We start from the raw sequence: 20,336 nt of genomic DNA, 5'->3' as shown, positions 1-20,336 counted from the left end.
CCTGGCTTCCAAACTCCGGAAAGAATGTTTCTCTTGAAGGTCACAGTAGAGCCCAGCCAGTGTCCTCGGTATCAACAGTCCCCTCCCGCATGGGACAGGGTTAACGTGGCCCCAGGAACACACGGCTGCTGCCCGTAGGTGATCTTCCTGTAGTCCAGGTGGTCCCATGTCACTCCTGCTTGGCCCGACTCTCTCCATGGAGCCAAGTGTCTCGTTGGACCCTTGCTGTGTGTAGACTAAGAGCTGTGGATCTTCCCTTAAGGACACACACTTTAAACAAAATCCTTGTCCTTCCAAAGAGGGGGTCTTTGGCTGCTCTCCTAAAGGAGGCCCCCACAGCTTGGTCTGTGTCTAGCCAAAGTCAAGAGCCAGGGACTCTATCCAGGTCCCCCATGTGGGGGAAAGGAACCCAAGTACATGAGCCATCGTTGGCTGCCTCCCAGACTTGTTAGCAGGAAGCTGAATGGGAAGCAGAGGCGAGACTCCATCCCAGGCACTCTGGTAAGAGGTACAACCATCTCAAGTGGCAGCTTCACCCACTGCATCCACTAAGTGGGTTTAAACTCGCAGGGCTTGGGAACCTGTTTTCTCGCCAAGGGCCACTGGGATATTTTTAACATCATCCGCAGGCCCTACAAAATGATCAACTTAAAAATTTGTTACTGCAGATGTATTGCATTTCGAGTTGCACCTGTGGCTGCCTTGACACGGCCAGACCAAATGATTTCACAGGCCTTACAGGGCCCATAGACCGACTATCCCTACCCTGGTAAAGGAAGGTTTTTCTCTATGGAACCTCTTCTGGAACCTTCTATGGCTCAGTCCCACTCTCGGTTCCCCTGGGACATTACCTCGCCTGGCACAAAGTCCAAGGACAATGTAGGAAGCATTTGATTTCCTTCTAAGCCCTGGGCACTCCTCAAAGGAGCTGGGTGGTGAGAAAACACAGGTACAGGTGACTGTCGGAGAGTTAGATGTGGTGAACTTCAACCACTAGAATGGACTATGCATCCAGTCCTCCAGGACAGAGGCCTGGCGTGGCCCCTGGAGGAAACTCAAGCTGATAGCTCTCTGAAGTTCAAGATCAATGCTATTCTGTGGCACTCTAAGAATTATCAAACCCTCTCACACATCCCTGCTCTGTTACAAAAGGGGGTGCATTGAAGATAATGCAGTACCATCTCCATGTTTTCTCTGAGCCAGAGAGCAGATAGACTGAATTTGGCCACAGTGGCTTTTTTTTTTGAGTGAACTTTCTGTGAATGGGTAGCATGCACACGTGGAATCCACCAAGCAGGCTCCGTGGGAGCCAAGAGGCTGGCTGTTTGTAGCAGCAGAAGTCAGCAGGCAGCAGGTGACATTTTGAAATTGTTCAAATAGACCCCAGGCCTGGCAGATAGGCCAGACACCGTGTTAAGTGAGCAGAAACAAAACAGCGCCAGGAAGAACTGTTTAAAAATTTAAAAGACATTTCCCTTTATCAGCTCCATTGTTGGCTGCTGCTGCTGTGGCAGATCTCTCAAACATGGAACTGGGCCCCCCCAGCAGGGCAAACAAATGAATGGGTCGGGGTGGGTCAGCGACATGGGCTATGTGCAGTCCTCATTGATGCTGAGTAATGGATTGATTTGTGGGAAAGAAACAGAAACAAAATTACTGAGTGGAGGCTGGTGCGGTGGTGTTGCAGGTAAAGCCGCCACCTGCAACACCACCGGCATCCCATCTGGGCACCAGTTTGTGTCCTGGCTGCTCCTCTTCTGATCCAGCTCCCTGCTAAAGGCCTGGGAAAAGCAGCAGATGATGACCCAAGGGCTTGAGCCCCTGCTACTCCCATGTGGGAGACTCGGAGGAAGCTCCTGGCTCCTGGCTTCAGCCTGGCTCAGCCCTTGCAACTTGTAGCCATCTGGGGAGTGAAACAATGGATGGAAGATCTCTCTTTCTGTCTCTCCCTTTCTCTCTCACTCTGTCTGAAACTCTGATTTCCAAATAAATAAATATTTTTTTTAATTACTGGCTGGAGGAAGCTTGGGAGGGGGGGTGCCTTTGCTTTCAGACCTGGGATCCATTCAGAGTGTGGGCTTCCTGAGTACATTTAAAATTCTCCCCGCTATAGTTCAAATTATGGGGTGCACAGTGCCTGGTGCAAGGCACTGTGGCCACTGGAACCAGCCAGCTTCCAAACCTGAGTGACTTAGTGCCATCAGCATCCATCGTAGATGTCCCTGGTTGGTTGGCAGGCAGCCTTCCTGGTGGTGGCTCAGGGACCTTGGCTCCTCCACCTGCCACAGGTGACCTCCACGTGTCTGCAGTGGGAAAGTGGATGGAGACACCACGCTGACTTTGCAGCCACAGCAGCCCTCAGGTGACGCACAGGTGAGAAAGAGGCTCGTGGCTAGTCTCATTGGCAAGGCAGGCTGGGAGTGGGGTTCCCAGGAGGCTACAGTGCCTAAATTGCAGTCTTAGCTCCAGAGAGTGGACAGGTACCAGAACTGACACCAGCGGAGGCTTGCCCACACCCTTTCCGTGGGTGTTGTCGTATGTGGTTGAGTTTGTTGGTGAGTGAACTCCGTGAGCCCAGTTAGAGCATCACCCAGGAGTTTTGACTCAATAAAGGGCACTGAGATGCATTCCATTCTCAGCAAAGGAGTAACCCTTCTCCTATGAGGACCCTCACCTGATCAAAGGCCTAATGTTCAGATGCGGCCAGGATCATGGCATAGCGGGTTAAGCCGCCACCTTCGACCCCAGCATCCCATATCTGAAAGCAGGTTCAAGTCCCAGCTGCTCTGCTTCCAATCCAGCTTCCTGCCGGTGAGCTATAAAGAGTATAGGTCCTCGGCCGGCGCTGTGGCTCACTAGGCTAATCCTCCGCCTTGCGGCACCAGCACACTGGGTTCTAGTCCCGGTCGGGGCGCCGGATTCTGTCCCGGTTGCCCCTCTTCCAGGCCAGCTCTCTGCTGTGGCCCGGGAGTGCAGTGGAGGATGGCCCAAGTGCTTGGGCCCTGCACCCCATGGGAGACCAGGAGAAGCACCTGGCTCCTGCCATCAGATCAGCGCGGTGCGCCGGCCACAGCGCACCGGCTGCGGCGGCCATTGGAGGGTGAACCAACGGCAAAGGGAGACCTTTCTCTCTGTCTCTCTCACTGTCCACTTTGACTGTCAAAAAAAAAAAAAAAAAAAAGAGTATAGGTCCTCATGTTGCTTCCTGTTTGATTCTGGAAGCAGTTGTGTCTTTTAGAAAGTGAATTCCAAAGAGTTGCATAAAATTCAATAAAAAGATGAGTTTATCTTGGTGCAAAAAAAAATGGAGATCCACACGTAATTTTTCAGAGTCCACATTTTTCCGTGAACATTTTTGAAGTCCCTTCATATTTATCTTTTTTTTAAGATTTATTTATTTTACTTGAAAGTCAGAGTTACACAGAGAGAGAAGGAGAGGCAGAGAGAGAGAGGTCTTCCATCCGATGGTTCACTCCCCAGTTGGCCACAACAGCCGGAGCTGTGCCGATCAGGAGCCAGGAGCTTCCTCTGGGTCTCCCACGCAAGTGCAGGGGCCCAAGGACTAGGGCCATCTTCTACTGCTTTCCCAGGCCACAGTAGAGAGCTGGATCAGAAGTGGAGGGGCCGGGACTCGAACCGGAACCAGAACCCATATGGGATGTCGGCACCACAGCACCGGCCCCCGTATTTATCCTTAACCAAGTTGGGTTCAGTTAGGGGACTGAAGCACCAGAAAGGCTGAGCCCACCTCTAAGGGCCTTAGGAGCAGCGAGTGACGTCAGCCGTCTCCACCCCACCCTCCTTCCAGATCACAGCTCACATTCAGAAAGCCCTGGCCCTTCTGGTGTTGAAGACATAGAATGAAATATCATTTGCTTTCTTCCTGGAGCTCGACAGGATTTATCTATAATTGCACGCTACCAGCTCCTCTTTAATCCTAGGCAAAATTCACACTGAATTATGGTAAGAGGAGGAGGGTGGCCTGCATAGGTGTGGAGTGAATACAGCGTTATCAGCCACCCCCCACTTCCGGCAGCTTGCACATCCAGGTCTTAATACAGTTCTCAAACCTTTGCTGGTATTCTCACTTGAAGCGCTAAGCAAACAGGGAAGACTGTGAACTTTGGCCGCGGGGTCTGGTGTCTAAATTATCTTTCTGTCGCTGGCAGCAGTGAGCTCGGAGCACTGGTCTTAGCGTACACGTGTATGGCACTGCAAATGCCGAGAGGGGGGAAGGTGTCGTGGCCGCTAAGCGGGGGCTGCAGGTCCCAAGGAGGGAGTGGGCAGGAGAGAAACAGGTGCAAAGGCAACCAGATGTGGGAGGTGCCTGGGAGTAGGGAGAGGGAGGCTGCGGGAGGGATGAGGGATAGGAGCAAAGAAGAGATTGGGAGTGGGGCACAGGGCGAGGCCAACAGAAATAAGTCTGATCCCAGCTACTCTCTCGGCTGTTTCTCTAACACGCCAGTCCTGAGTATGCGATCATGTTGGGCAGGAAGGCTGGTGGCTTCATCAGTTTCCTGTGTCTTATAACACAATACCATGTTGTAAAATCACAACAACAACAAAAAAAGTGAGGATGATTTTGACTCACAGTTCTGGGGGGCAGTGACTTAATATGCTGCCCCCTGACCCTGGAGGAAGAATTTTAAGCTGGTGAAATTAGATCAATATTGTTATTCCCACATCCATAGTATTTTTTTTTTTTTTTTTGGTGCTTAAGCGATATCAACAAAAGCCAAAAGAAGCAAGCCCGCCCCTCTCCCCTCCCAAGCTCCATAAATCAAACTGCTTTCACTCTGCGTTTCTTTTCTCCGCATGTCACTTACCGAACTTCATTTTAATTCCTCATCTAGTATCAGGAAAAATGGCTCGCATCGACTGGCAGTAGAATCCAGGTAGTTAAGGGTTCTCGCCATTGTGGTACTTAAATTGAGATATGTCTTGAGGTCCATATTTGTAAATCCTATTTCTGAGACACAGTAATAAATAAAGCAGAAGATTGGAATTGAATTTTTGTTAGAGGACTTCGGGAGGCAAGCCATTATGTGTCTGTCCCAGTTAGTGGGAGAGAGTGTGTGTTTCAGCAGGGAAAAGTCAGCTCACCCACCAGTGGGGCAGAGGAACACTGCCTGGTGCAAACTGCTGATTTTCAACAGGAAGCACCTGTTCCTCTGGGAAAAGGGTCGTCCCAGAAGTCCTTAAAAACACAAAAACACGGGTGGGGGGCCGGTACTGTGGCACAGCAGGTAAAGCCGGCATCTGTAACACTGGTATCCACTGTGGGTGCTGGTTCAAGTCCTGGCTGCTTCGTTTCTGTTCCAGCTCCCTGCTAATGGCCTGGGAAAAGCAACACAAGATGGCCCAGGCACCTGTCACCTGTCACCCAGGCATGACAAGGCATCTTTTGTACATTCTGTGCACTTGGACAAATAAATAAGGGCATGAGTCTACCGTTTCAGTATTGTACACGGTGATTTCATGGCCCTAAAAATCCTTTGTGTGTGTGTGTGTTTTTTTTTTTTTTTTTTTTTTGGCTGGCACTGCGGAGTAATAGGTTAAGCCTCTGTCTGCAGCGTCGGCATCTCATATGGGCACTGGTTTGAGTCCTGGCGGCTCCACTTCCAATCCAGCTTCCTGCTAATGGCCTGGGAAAAGCAGCAGAAGATGGCCCAAGTGCTTGGGCCCTTCACTCAACCACGTGGGAGACATGGATCGAGCTCCTAGCTCCTGCCTTTGAGTTGGCCAAGCTTCAGTCATTGCGGCCATTTAGGGAGTGAACCAGCAAATGGAAGACCTCTCTCTCTGTGTCTCTTCCTCTCTCCATCAGTAACTCCCCCTTTCAAATAAATCTTTAAAAGAAAATCTTAGCCGGCACCACGGCTCACTAGGCTAATCCTCCGCCTTGCGGCGCCGGCACACCAGGTTCTAGTCCCATTCGGGGCGCCGGATTCTGTCCCGGTTGCTCCTCTTCCAGGCCAGCTCTCTGCTGTGGCCAGGGAGTGCAGTGGAGGATGGCCCAAGTGCTTGGGCCCTGCACCCCATGGGAGACCAGGAGAAGCACCTGGCTCCTGCCATCGGATCAGCGTGATGCGCCGGTCGCAGCGCGCCGGCCGCAGCGGCCATTGGAGGGTGAACCAACGGCAAAAGGAAGACCTTTCTCTCTGTCTCTGTCTCTGTCTCTCTCACTGTCCACTCCACCTGTCGGAAAGAACTGAGGCCAGATGTGAAAGGGGGTGAGGTGGGTGGCAGGTGCCAGGAGAAGGGACTGCTTGACTTTAGAGGACTAGAACAAGCATGTGTTCCTCAGAGCATGGACCATTCCCTTGCACCCCACAGCCACCTCCACACCAGCTGCACACAGAGCCTGGGGAGGATCAGAGAGGCCTTGAAGCCTGGGGCCTACAAGAAACACTGAAGAGAGGGGAGAGAGGCAGTGATTGGGAATGCAGCTTCATGCCCACCGACTGATGAATGGGTAAACAGAATGTGGTACCTCCATATGATGGGATACTGTTAAGCCGTAGAAAGGCATGCAACGGTGCCAACAAGCCACAGCACTGATGAAGCTGGAAGCCATGCTGGAGCCAGGCGTTGTGGTGTGGCCATGGAATCACCATGTGGGACACCTTCATCCCAAATATGCAGTCCCGGCACCTCTGCTGTTTCTTTGTTTGTGTTTTACTTTTAGTGAAAATGTATTTTATTTATTTGAAAGGCAGAGAGAGAGAGAGAGAGATCTTTGATCCACTGGCTCACTCCCCAAATAGCTACAACAGCCAGGGCTCGGCCAGGCCAGAGCCAGGAACCTGGAACTCTATCCTGGTCTCCCACCTAGGTGACAAGGGTCCATGTACTTGGGGCCATTTTATGCTGCTTTTCCAGGCACACTCACAGGGAGTTGGATCAGAAATGGAACAGCCGGGACTCAAACCAGTGCACTGAAAACAGATGGTGGTATTGCAAGCAGTGGGTTAGCCTCCTGATCCATAATGCCAACGCATCTTTGCATCTGCTCCAGCTTTCTGCTAATGCACCCTGGGAGGTAGCAGGTAGTAGGTGGGTCCATGCCACCTACATGGCAGACCAGGATGGAGTTCTTGGCTCCAGGTTTAGCCTGGCCCAACCTTGAATCTTGTGAGTATTTGGGGAGTGACTGCACCTGTTGCAGGCATTTGAAGAATGAACCAGCAAAGAAGAGCATGGTCTCTCTCTCCCTCTCCCTCTCCACCCCCACTTTTAAGTAGATGAAAATAGACATTTTAAAAGAAGACATTGCGCTAAGTGCAAGAAACACTTACTGGATGATGCCTCTTTGAGGAAATATCCAGAAACAGCAAACATATAGAAATGAAGTGGATTAGCAGTTGCCTAGGGCTGGGGTGTGGGGGCAGGGAGAAGAGAAGGACACTGGGATGTGACTGGTATGGGGTTTCTAATCAGAGGATGAAAAGTGTCTAGGGGCCGGTGCTGTGGCACAGTGGGTTAATCCTCTGCCTGCAGTGCCAGTATCCCATATGGGCGCCGGTTCTAGTCCTGGCTGCTCCACTTCCAATCCAGCTCTCTGTCATGGCCTGGGAAAGCAGAAGAACATGGCCCAAGTCCTTGAGCCCCTGCACCCGCATGGGAGACCTGGAAGAAGTTCCTGGTTCCTGGCTTTGGATTGACTCAGCTCCAGCCGTAGCAGCCATTTGGGGAGTGAGCCAGTGGAAGGAAGACCTTTCTCTCTGTCTCTTCCTCTCACTGTCTGTAACCTCTCAAATAAATAAATATTTTTTAAAAAGTGTTTAAGTTGGATTGTGGTGATGGTTGCACAACAGTGAGTACACTACTAACAACCACGGAAGGTACCCTGCACTTTTTCTTTATGTTTGAAAATAAATAGAGCCACAGCCCACCAGGTCCCCCTCTTCAGCCAGACCTGAGGGGCCACCCCAGCCTGTGGTCCTCTGAGCCACCTCACTCCTTACTTTGCGTCTTCTCTGTGATCCACTGGACGGTTTGCCAGCGAATGTTCCACAGCCTCTCTGATGCTCTTGCAGACTCAAGTCTTGCTGGTGGTGATGGCCCAGTTGCGACCTGAACTCCCTTGTTGCTCTCTGCAGTGCCTCTTCACACAACTCCAGGCATGCCCCACACCACTCGCCTCCCCCACCTACACTCACACACCCACGTCCCAACACACTCGCAAAACCACAGCTGTATGGCATGGTGGGTAAAGCCGCTGCCTGCAATGCCAACATCCCCTATGGGCTCCAGTTCGAGTCCCGGCTGCTCCACTTCCAGTCCAGCTCTCTGCTCATGTCCTAGGAAAGCAGTGGAAGATTTCCTAGAACTTGTGTCCCTGCCACCCACGTGGGAGACCCAGAAGAAGCTCCTGGCTCCTGGCTTTGATCTGGCCCAGCCTTTGCCATTGTGACAATTTGGAGAATGGACTAACTGATGGAAGCGCTTTCTCTCTCTCTCTCTCTCTCTCTCTCTCTCTCTCTCTCTCTCTCTCCACTCTCCAAAATACACACACACACACACACACACATATATATATACCTTTCTCTCTCTGTCTCTCTCTCTCTCCAAAATACACACACACACACACACACACACACACACACATATATATCTTTCTCTCTCTGTCTCTCTCTCTCCATAATACACACATACACACACACACACACACACACACACATATATATATCTCTGTCTCTCTCTCTCCATAATACACACATACACACACACACACACACACACACACACACATATATATATCTCTGTCTCTCTCTCTCCATAATACACACATACACACACACACACACACACACACACACACACACACACATATATATATCTCCCTCTCTCTCTCTCCAAAACACACACACACACACACACACACACACACACATCTCTCTCTCTCTCTCTCTGTAATTCTGCCCTTCAAATAAATAAAATAAAACCTAGAACTTACAGCTGTGATATGCAGCTGGGAGGCTTTGGTTTCCTCTGGGGCTTCCCCTGCGGAAGTGATGGTGGAGCTTAAGGCTGGAGTCTAAGGCAGGTTGGGAGAGGGTAACCCAGGCAGCAGTGTGGCCCGTGGAAGGATGAGAAGGCTGGTGGGGTTGGAGTCGCTGCAGAGCATGGTCTGGGGTTGGAAGAGGGGAGCTGCTTCAAGGCCTTGAGGTCCACATGAAGGTCTGGGCTTTGTTTTCAGAGCGGTGAGAGCCAGTGTGGCACTGGGGCGTGGCATGAGCCAGGCTCTGAGTGGAGGTCACATTGGGTGGAGTCTGGATGGAGGAGGTGGTGGCCATGGTCTGGATGACCAATGGTGGGAGCTTGGGCCAGGCTGACGGTGGGGGAAGGAGCAGTCTGGGGGGTCACAGTGCATAAGGAGGGAAGAAGATGGAGTTGAGCCACGGTTAGGGAGTGTCATGGTGGGACTTGGTGATAGATTGGCCGGTGGCTGGGGTAGGGGTGGGGGAGTGCTGAGGAAGGCGTCTGTGTTGCTCTCTGGTTTACCAGTCACCAGGGCATGGGGAGGGAGGCTCCATGGGGCCCCCTATACCAGCATCCAGATTCTTTCGAGAATCATCCCAGGCAGGGTGGTGAAGATCTCCAGCAAAGTAGATTTCCCATAATCCTGCCCTCATTCACAGTCAGGTGACACAGCCGAACGCTCTCACTGTATTACTTCAGCTAAAAATCTACTTAGCTCCTGAGTGATGCTTCCTGCTGATTGGAGAAGCAGCTGGTCTCTGAACCTCATGGATTAAGATCGTACCTTGACTATCAGAATTCTGTGAAAGTAGGTGAGACCTCCCCCCACTCCCCGCCACTTACTCTTAGGACTGTGGTTTCCAAAGTGGGGTTCACTAGAACACCCATGGAGGGTACAAGAGGAATATTTTAGTGCTTATATTTTTATATAGTTTTTGAGTTTCTGTATCCCTGATACTTTTTCCATGTAAAATGCAAGAACCAAAGGTTCTGTCTCTGGATGGAAAGTGTATGTATTTTTTTTTTTAAGATTTATTTGTTTACTTGGAGGTCAGAGTTACACAGAGAGAGGAGAGGCAAAGAGAGAGAGAAAGAGAGAGAGAGAGAGAGAGGTTCCACTGGTTCACTCCCCCACTGGCCGCAACAGCTGGATCTGAACTGATTCAAAGCCAGGAGCCAGGAGCCTCCTCTGGGTCTCCCATGTAGGTGCAGCGGCCCAAGGACTTAGGTCATCTTCTACTGCTTTCCCAGGCCATAGCAGGATCCGAAGTGGAGCAGCTGGGACTTGAACCGGCGCCCATATGGGATGCTGGCACTGCAGGAGATGCTTTACCCAGTACACCATAGCGCCAGCCCTGAAAGTGCATGTATTTTTACTTTGTGTCTGTACTGAACACGTACAGACTTTTTTTTTTCTTTGTCATGATTCCCTAACCAATACAGTAGAACAGCTGTTTACATAGCATTTCCATTGCATTAGGTATTATCCACCACCTAGAGATGATGTTAAGTGTATGGGATGATATGTGTAGATTCTATGCAAACACTACACCATTTTGCATAAAGAACTTGAGCACCCACGGATTTCACCATCTATAGAGGCTGCTAGAGGTAATCTCTCAAAGACACTGAATGTCAATGGCATAGTAGTGTATGCCATGATTTAAAAAGGAGTAAAACATGGGGCCAGCACAGCACTGTGGTGTAGTGGGTAAAGCCACTGCTTGCAAGGTCGACACCCCATGGGGGCGCCGGTTCAAGTCCTGGCTGCTCCACTTTTTTTTTTTTTTTTTTTTTTTTTACAGGCAGAGTGGACAGTGAGAGAGAGGGAGAGACAGAGAGAAAGGTCTTCCTTTGCTGTTGGTTCACCCTCCAATGGCCACCGCGGCCGGCACACCGCACCGATCCGAAGGCAAGAGCCAGGTGCTTCTCCTGGTCTCTCATGGGGTGCAGGGCCCAAGCGCTTGGGCCATCCTCCACTGCACTCCCGGGCCACAGCAGAGAGCTGGCCTGGAAGAGGGGCAACCGGGACAGAATCCGGTGCCCCGACCGGGACTAGAAACCGGTGTGCCGGCACCTCAAGGCAGAGGATTAGCCTATTGAGCCGCGGCGCCGGCCCTGCTCCACTTCTGATACAGCTCCCTGTTAATGCACCTGGGAAAGCAATGGAAGATGGCCCAAGTGCTTGAACCCCTGCACCCATGTAGGAGACCAGGAAGAATCTCCTGGCTTCTGGCTTTGGGTCAGCCTGGTTCCGGCCATTTAGGCCATCTGGGGAGTGAACCAGCAGATGGAAGATCTTGCTCTTTCTTGCTCTCTGCCTCTCTTGCTGTAACTCTGCCTTTAAAATAAAAAAAAAAATTTAAAAATGTACAGTGGGGCCGGCGCTGCAGATCAGTAGGCTAATCCTCCGCCTTGCAGCACCGGCACACCGGGTTCTAGTCCCAGTCGGGGCGCCGGATTCTGTCCCGGTTGCCCCTCTTCCAGGCCAGCTCTCTGCTGTGGCCCGGGAGTGCAGTGGAGGATGGCCCAAGTGCTTGGGCCCTGCACCCCATGGGAGACCAGGAGAAGCACCTGGCTCCGGCCTTCGGATCAGTGTGGTGCGCCAGCCGCAGCGCGCTGGCCGCGGCAGCCATAGGAGGGTGAACCAACGGCAAAGGAAGACCTTTCTCTCTGTCTCTCTCTCTCTCACTGTCCACTCTGCTTGTCAAAAAAAAAAAATACAGTGAACATACTAGAGAGGGTGCCCTTTACAATTTTGAACAGATCAAAAATGTCTAGAGCCCACAGTCTGAGAGAATGGTCACCATCAACGAGCCAGTAGCATTGGCATTCGCTTGTTGGCCTCTTCCACCCCTCTCCTCACTTCCACCAAGGTGGCAGCCTCAGTCTCCCTCACTTTCCTCCCCGGCTCTTGGTGACAGAGACCCAGCAGAGAATGTGGCCAGGGAAGTGCAGTACCCAGATCATCGGATGCCCATGCATCTTCCAGAAGACCCCGGAACCTTCATCCAGCTGTGTAGGCATTGGCAGGGCATATAAAACAGGCCTCTATAAAACAGAGTCATGGCCGGCGCCGTGGCTCAACAGGCTAATCCTCCGCCTATGCTGCCGGCACACCGGGTTCTAGTCCCGGTCGGGGCACCAGATTCTGTCCCGGTTGCCCCCTCTTCCAGGCCAGCTCTCTGCTGTGGCCCGGGAAGGCAGTGGAGGATGGCCCAAGTGCTTGGGCCCTGCACCCCATGGGAGACCAGGAGACCCACCTGGCTCCTGCCTTTGGATCAGCGTGGTGTGCCGGCTGCAGCATGCCGGCCGCGGCGGCCATTGGAGGGTGAACCAACGGCAAAAGGAAGACCTTTCTCTCTGTCTCTCTCTCTCTCACTGTCCACTCTGCCTGTCAAAAAACAGCAACAACAACAACAAAAACAGAGTCATGAACTTCCAGCCCTGGAAAAGATATTAAAAGTCTTCCAGGTTTGTGGTTTCCCCGAGGTAGCTATCACATCACATCACACAAGGGGAACTGTGTGCCACCTGCAAATGTCTCAGCTTTGTACCCCAGGAGTGGGGTTCCTGGGTCTGGGGCGGGCTCCAGACATTGGTCACTCTAGAGAGCTCCCTTGGTGATGTGGAGACACGACCAGGTTTGGGAACCTATGAGCCATGCCAGATTTTCCCTCCAACCCTTGAAGGAAGGACTTTGGGGGAAACATCAAAATTGCCCCTGGAGCCCATGAACCAGGTGATGTCCAGTTCTGGAAATGCCCACTTTGGCCTTGTTTGATGATGGGAGTCATTCTCAACCCTTCTCTCTGCCAGCCACATCCAATCCATTCCTGATGATTTTGCCTTTTAAAAATCTCTTGAAGGGAGAGCCAGTGTTGTGGTATAGCAGGTAAAGCTGTCGCCTTCAGTGCCAGCATCCCATATGGGCGCTGGTTCAAGTCCCGGCTGCTCCACTTCCGATCCAGCTCTCTGCTGTGACCTGGGAAAGCAGTAGAAGATGGCCCATGTCTTTGGGTCCCTGCACCTGTTTGGGAGACCTGGAAAAAGCTCCTGGCTCCTGGCTTTGGATAGGCATAGCTCTAGCCGTTGTGGCCAACTGGGGAGTGAACCAACAGATGGAACACCTCTCTCTCGCTCACTCTCTCTCTCTCTCTGCCTCTCCTTCTCTCTATATATAACTTTGACTTTCAAGTAAATAAATAAATCTTAAAAAAAATCTCTTGGTGGGGGTGTTTGGCCTTGGGGTCAGGGGGGCCCAGTAAAATGCCCACATCCTACATCAGAGTATCTGAGTTCCACTTCTCACTCCTTCTGCTGATTCCAGCTTCCTGCTAATGTAGCCCCTGAGAGGCAGCTGTGAAGGCTCAGGTCACTGGGTTCTCGCCACCCAGATAGGAGACCTGGATGGCCTTCTCTGGCTAGCTTTGGCCTTGGCCCAGCCCTGGCCATTGCAGACATTTGGAGAGTGAACCAGAGGATGGAGTGCTTGCTCTCTCTGTGTCTGTCCCTTTCTTTCTGTTTCAAATAAATTGATAAATCCATCCAGTGTCTCTTTCTATTGTTTTTCCCAGCCAGACCTACTGACTTCTCCCTTCTTGCTGCTGATCTGTTTTCTACACTACAGGCTTTTCAAACCCCAGTCCTTCAGTGCCTTTGTGGTAGAACAAAGACCGATTTCCTGAACACAGCCCAGAAGCCCTTGCCAAGGGTAGACCCTGTCTATCCCCTCAACTCTACACAGCTTGTCCATTGTCTGTCATTTACAACAAAGTCCCCAAGGTGTATTTAGCTCTTAGCATTGAAGATTGAAACTCCAGAATTAAGCAAATTTCTTTGTTCAGCCTCTGATGAGGGCCCTATTGACTGTGTCACGTGGTGGCAGAGAAACAAAAAAGAACACAGCCATGTTGCAGGAGAGGGCAAATGCATGGGGGTGGGCTTAGCGCGATAATGACTTACTCGAGAGAACTAACCAAGGTCCCACGAGAACTACATTAATCCGTTCTTTTAAATCCATTTAATCCACTTATTTATTTGAATTAAATTATAAAAACATTAAATTCTTTTAATCCATTTATTTATTTGAAAGGCAGAGAGAGAAAGAGAGAGGGCGTCTTCCCTCAGCTGTCTCACTCCCCAAATGGCTGGACCAGGCCAAAGCTGGGAGCCCAGAACTCCATCCTGATCTCTCACGTGGGTGCAGGGACCCAACTGCTTGGGTGGAAGAACTGGGACTCCAACTGGCACTCTGGGGGTGCCGGTGTGGCACTGTGCCACAACTTCTGTCACCTCTGCACTTGTCCATGCTGAGAGCAATGCCCCTAATGACTTAATCACTTTCCACAAGGCTCTGTCTCTTACAGGTCCCCACCCCTCTCCATGGAGCTAAGGAATGCTGCAGGCCCATGGGCTGTCACCCCGCCCTCTTGGACTGCAGGAGTAGTGAGGACTGGCCTGCTGCTGTCCTGTGAGGCTGATGCTGGGGTTCAAGCTCCCCCCTTTTTGAGCAACTTCCTCCACCTCTCTCACCCTCCGTTTCCTCTTCTGTAAGGGTTTAATGAGGTCGTTGGTGTGCATGTATTTCCTCTTCCTTTCCGTGTATTGTAGCTTTGAGCTGCTGCGTCTCTCGGGTGTTCCCAGAGTGCTTTGCAGCTCGAGCTGCCCACTGGTGTCATTTTCAGTCTCACCGAATCTGCTGCTGGTTGCTCACCCTTGGGACTCCAAAGGCAGTCTGTGTCACTGGAGGTGGCAGACTGAGCTGTAGACGGAGGCTGGGCAGGTGGGATGAAAGCAGGCATGCACTCGGGCACTGATGATGTCACTGCGGGATCCCTCGAGCCAACGCTGCCCCTTGCGATTCACGCTGGGCTTGCTGGCCCCAAGAGATCAGTATGTCCTCAAGACTCCCAGCAGTGTGAAAGCCTCCTGCCCCTTTCCAAAAGAGCACGGCGGCTCTGTGTTGGTCCACACTGCAGAACCCAGGGTAGGAAGCCACTATCCCTGCCACCCGGGCTAGGCCTTCTGAAACACCTGTGCGAAGCCCCACAACACCATCTCCCTCTTGTTTAAGAGGTTCAGTGTCAGGGCCAGTGTTGGCACAGCTGGTTAAGCTGCTGCTTATGACCCTGGCATCCTGTGTCAGAGGGCTGATTCCAGTCCCGGCTGCTCTTCTTACTACTATCAACTCGCTGTTAATGAACGTGGGAAGGCAGCACAAGATGGCCCAAGTGCCTGGATTCTTGCTATGGGAGACCTGGATGGAATTGCTAGCTCCTGGCTTTGGCCTGGTCCAGCTCTGGGTATTACAGCTATTTGGGGAGTGGACCAACAGTGTTCTTAAACTGTTCTTCTTGTGTGTTTAAGTCAGATTACACCATGCTGCACTGCGAGAACAAACCGATCCTGACATTCCCTGTGCTATCCCTCACCCAAGGCGAGTTGGCTGAACCCTCGTGTCTGTCTGTGCCCCCAGGTGTGGCTGTGCGGAGGCAGCATGGAGGTCCTGCCTTGCTCACGGGTGGCCCACATCGAGCGCAAGAAGAAGCCATACAACAGCAACATCGGCTTCTACACCAAGAGGAACGCCCTCCGGGTGGCCGAGGTCTGGATGGACGACTACAAGTCTCACGTGTACATCGCGTGGAACCTGCCACTGGAGGTAGGGCCTGGCAGTCCGTCCCCACCACCCTTACTGCCTGGTGGTCACAGCTCCCTGTCGTGAACCTGTGCATGGTTCTTCCCTGGGATGATGCTCACGCTTGCAAAATCCTGCATGGGTCTGGACATCGGCCCAGTAGAAAGCTCTCAGTCAGTCCACTTGCAAACATGAGAAGGTTCTGATTTTGTTCATCCTGGCTTCGTTGTGGTCATCTGAATATTCATTTCTGGTGCAGAAAAATTGAAATCCATGCATAGATTGCTCATCTTTTTATGTTTTCCTCCAGCTTTTTGGGGTCCTCTCTCATGTTTCAGGTACTTGATAGGTTCCTTATCGCACTGTCTCATTTAATTCTCCTAGCAACCTTGCCAGGTGCATTGACAACATTGCACTTCAAATAAGACATAGTCAACCTATATATTATGGCTTTCCCTTTACCTACTTATGTGCCTGTGACAAAGTTTAACTTACAAATTAGGTAATAGAATAGGTTAACAGTAATAACTCCTGGGGCCAGCCCTGTGGCATAGCAGGTAAAGTCACTGCCTGCAGTGTAAACATTCCATATGGCCGCCAGTTTGAGTCCCGGCTGCTCCTCTTCCAGTCCAGCTCTCTGCTATGGTCTGGGAAAGCAATAGAAGATGGCCCAAGCTCTTGGGCCCCTGCACCTGCATGGGAGGCCCAGAAGAAGCTCCTGGCTCCTGGCTTCCAATTGGCTCAGCTCTGGCTATTGTGGCCATTTGGGGAGTGAACCACTGGTTGGAGGACTTCTCTCTCTCACTCTCTCTTTCTTTCTCTCTCTGTCTCTGCCTCTCTGTAACTCTGCCTTTCAAATAAAATAAATAAATATTTTTAAAAAACCAATAATAACTACTAATAAAATAGAACAATTATCACAACATAGTGCAACAAGTTATTTGAAATTGACAAAGTGTTTCTTTCTGGAATTTTCCACGTGGTGTCCTGGAGCCATGGTTGACCTCAGGTAACTGAGAGGGTGGGACGTGAAATCCATACATAAAAGGTATCCACTGGGGCTGGCACCATGGCTCACTTGGTTAGTCCTCCACCTGTGGCGCCGGCATCCCATGTGGGTGCTGGTTCTAGTCCCGGCTGCTCCTCTTCCAGTCCAGCTCACTGCTGTGGCCTGGGAGGGCAGTGGAGGATGACCCAGGTGCTTGGGACCCTGCACCTGCATGGGAGACCAGGAGGAAGCACCTGGCTCCTGATTTTGGATTGGCGCAGCACTGGCCGTAGCAGCCATTTGGGGAGTGAACCAACGGAAGGAAGACCTTTCTCTCTCTCTCTCTCTCTCTCTCTCTCTCACTGTCTATAACTCTACCTGTCAAATAAATTAAAAAAAAAAAAAGAGGTATCCACTGTGTTACTGCCTCTGATTGAATGCCAATGGGACTCTACCATGCTTCTGGCCATTTTCATCAACCATGTGAGGTCTATTTCAAACAAAAAGTTGTTGCTCAGATTTCCCTTTGAATTGTACTTCCCTGTAGATTGCTGCTTGGCTGTTGGAGAGATGTTAATGAGGTGATTCAGACTCTCTTCCCCGGCCTGCAGAATGCCCACCTGGCTGTGCCTCGGAGCTGTGTGAGCTTCCTGTGTGCACTGGGTCCTGGCCATCCTGTGATGGAGAGTGAGGAGTCACACTCCAGATACTTTATTTCTCCCTGTCAGCTCTCAGCAGCCCAGCGCAGGTTCATTTCTGTAAGAGCAGAGTGAATTATTCATTAGAACATCATTACAAGCTTTGCAATGGAAAATTATGTTCCCTTCTGCATATAATGAACTTCACAAAGAGCCAACACAGGGCACAATTACACGTAGAGAGAACAGGAAGACAGGAGACCGGGTCCGGGCACTTACTCTCGTGTCTTATTCGCATAATTCTCTAGTAATTGGCTCGGATCGTTACTGGGGACATGTGGGTGAGAAGCAGCTGGGAATGTAGTTCTTCAGCCTCCCTCTCCCCACCCCGGGAACCCATTGGCACCGATGGGGAGGATGGGCTACTGCAGGGAGAAGTTCTCCCTAGCCAGGTCTGGACGACCCCTTTAATCCAGCCTTCCCAGGAAGGAAGCTCACAGGGCTCAAGATTGTCTCTTGATGGGGGGGAGGGTGTGTGTGGCATTGTGGGGCAGCAGGTAAAGTCACCGGCTGTAATGCCAGCATCCGACATGCGTGCCACTTTGAGTCCCGGCTGTAGCACTTCCCAGCCAGCTCCCTGCTAACGCACCTGGGAAAGCAGTGGTAGAAGATGGCCCAAGTGCTTGGGCCCCTGCACCCATGTGGGAGACCTGCGAGAAGCTTCCGGCTCCTGGCTTCAGTCTGCCCCAGTCCTGGCTGTTGCAGCCATCTGGGGAATGAACCAGCCAATGGATGCTCTCTCGCTCTCGCTCTCGCTCTCGCTCTCTCTGTGTCTTTCTCTCTCTCTCTTGGTAACTCTTGACTTTCCAAAGCTAAATAAATCTTTGGGAGAAAAAGAATAAAAAGATCCCCTGGAAGGTGTCGCGGAGGGGGACTTGCCCTGGACAGAGCTCCCTGTCACTGACACCCCCGGGCATCTCTCTTCCTGCAGAATCCGGGGATTGACATTGGCGACGTCTCCGAAAGAAGAGCGTTAAGGAAGAGTTTAAAGTGTAAGAACTTCCAGTGGTACCTGGACCACGTGTACCCAGAAATGAGAAGATACAATAACACCGTTGCATACGGGGAGGTAACGGAGACCGTGCGCGCTCACGATTCGGGTTGCTGCTCCGGGTGCTGGGGGTGGATTTGCTGGAGGGAGGTGGAACCACTGTTTCATACACTCATTCAATCATTCATTCATTCAGCTAGTGTTTGCTGGTGGGGAGGAAGTGGGGGGCGGTCCAGGGTCTGGCAGCAAAGCCCCTGCGGCTTGGGGGCTAATGTCTTAAATATCTGGACCCAGACAAGGACAAAAGATGGTGGCAGGCTTTTCTGTCTGAGAAATCCTGGGTGATGAGCTGTGTTTGGGACATTTGACTCTGCCGTTCCCCTGGGACTTGTCTGTGTAGCCATCGAGCAGGAAGTTGGGCATAAACAGAGGCAGGGACTGGAGCTTCCACTGCTTACCAATGGGCTGAGGCCGGCTATTGTCCAAGGCCAGACAGGCTCTCGGATTTTCCAGGATGAGGTCCGTCACTTTTCTGATCAGCCAAACAAGTGGATTTTGCTTCTTGTTCCAAAAAAAAATCATAAAATATGCATTTTCGAAAATGTTGGAAATAATAATAATAATAACAGTCATTTCCATTTTGTTGATGAGAAAAATCTGAGCCTTAGAAAATGCTTGACTGACCTAAGGTCATAGAGCGTCCAGGTCATGACACTGGGGTTGGAGGTGGGCATTGTGATGCCAGAGGTAGGTAGGATGTAGATTTATTTTATTTTGTATTTTAAAGATTTAATTATTTATTTGAAAGTCAGAGTTACACAGAGAGAGGAGAGGCAGAGAGAGAGAGAGAGTTTTTCCATCCAATGGTTCACTCCCCAGTTGGCCGCAATGGCTGGAGCTGTACCGATCTGAAGCCAGGAGCCAGGAGCTTCTTCCAGGTCTCCCACGTGGGTGCAGGCGCCCAAGGACTTGGGCCATCTTATACTGCTTTCCCAGGCCACAGCAGAGAACTGGATCAGAAGTGGAGCAGCCAGGACTCGAACCAGCACCCATATGGGATGCTGGCGCTTCAGGCCAGGGCTTTAATCCACTGTGTCGCAGCACTGGGCGCATGTATATAGATTTTGACATATGCTCTTCTTCACTCTGTATTTGCACACACACACACACACAGACATTTACTAAGACATGCTGTCCACGATGCCTACTAATTGGAAACTTTACTCATTAAGATACAGGGAGTATTTTCCATGTCATCAACATTTTTGGCACCCTTATTCATGGCTGCCAATAATTCCACTTCTGTGTTTTCTGTACTTTGTTAAAGAACGACAATTGTGTTGCTTCTGTTATTTTTAATGTATTTGAGAGGTAGATGCTTCCATTGTTTTTAAGTTTTTATTTATGTATTGGGGAGAGAGAGAGAGAGAGAGAGAGAGAGAACATGCTCTTATTTCTTATTTGCTGGTTCATTCTCCAAATGCCTGCAGCAGGTGCAGTCAAGCTGAACTAAGTCTGAGAGCTGGGATCTGGGAGCTCAACCTGGTCTCCCACGTGGGTGACAGGAGCCCAGCCACCTGACCCACCACCACTGCCTCCCAGAGTGCACAGGAGCAGGAAGCTGGAGCCAGGAGCAAGAACTGGGTCTTGAACCCAAATACTCCCATAGAGAATGTGGGTGTCTCGGTTGGCATTTTGATGGCTAGACTGGACTCCTGCCCTGATTTCTATTTTTTTATTTTATTTTATTTTATTTTTTGACAGGCAGAGTGGACAGTGAGAGAGAAAGACAGAGAGAAAGGTCCTCCCTTGCCGTTGGTTCACCCTCCAATGACCGCCACGGCCGGTGTGCTGCGGCTGGCGCACCGTGCTGATCCGATGGCAGGAGCCAGGTGCTTCTCCTGGTCTCCCATGGGGTGCAGGGCCCAAGCACCTGGGCCATCCTCCACTGCACTCCCGGGCCACAGCAGAGAGCTGGCCTGGAAGAGGGGCAACTGGGACAGAATCCAGCGCCCCAACCGGGACTAGAACCCA

The 20,336-nt window shown here is 51.3% G+C and overlaps 1 protein-coding gene across 1 annotated transcript in view; it reads left to right on the top strand.

Annotated features, from left to right (window-relative positions):
- Positions 1 to 20,336, top strand: part of GALNT17 (polypeptide N-acetylgalactosaminyltransferase 17) — a 500,518-nt gene that overhangs the window by 443,695 nt on the left and 36,487 nt on the right. The window contains exons 7-8 of the mRNA XM_008257969.4: positions 15,464 to 15,649; positions 18,243 to 18,380. Of these exons, the coding sequence (XP_008256191.1) occupies positions 15,464 to 15,649; positions 18,243 to 18,380 (324 nt within the window). The remainder of the gene's footprint in view (positions 1 to 15,463; positions 15,650 to 18,242; positions 18,381 to 20,336) is intronic.

The sequence above is a fragment of the Oryctolagus cuniculus genome, chromosome 19, assembly GCF_051225735.1.
Source record: "Oryctolagus cuniculus isolate XC-2025 breed Fujian yellow rabbit chromosome 19, ASM5122573v1, whole genome shotgun sequence".
Lineage (NCBI taxonomy): Eukaryota > Metazoa > Chordata > Mammalia > Lagomorpha > Leporidae > Oryctolagus > Oryctolagus cuniculus.
This window is presented reverse-complemented; position numbering and strand designations above follow the sequence as displayed.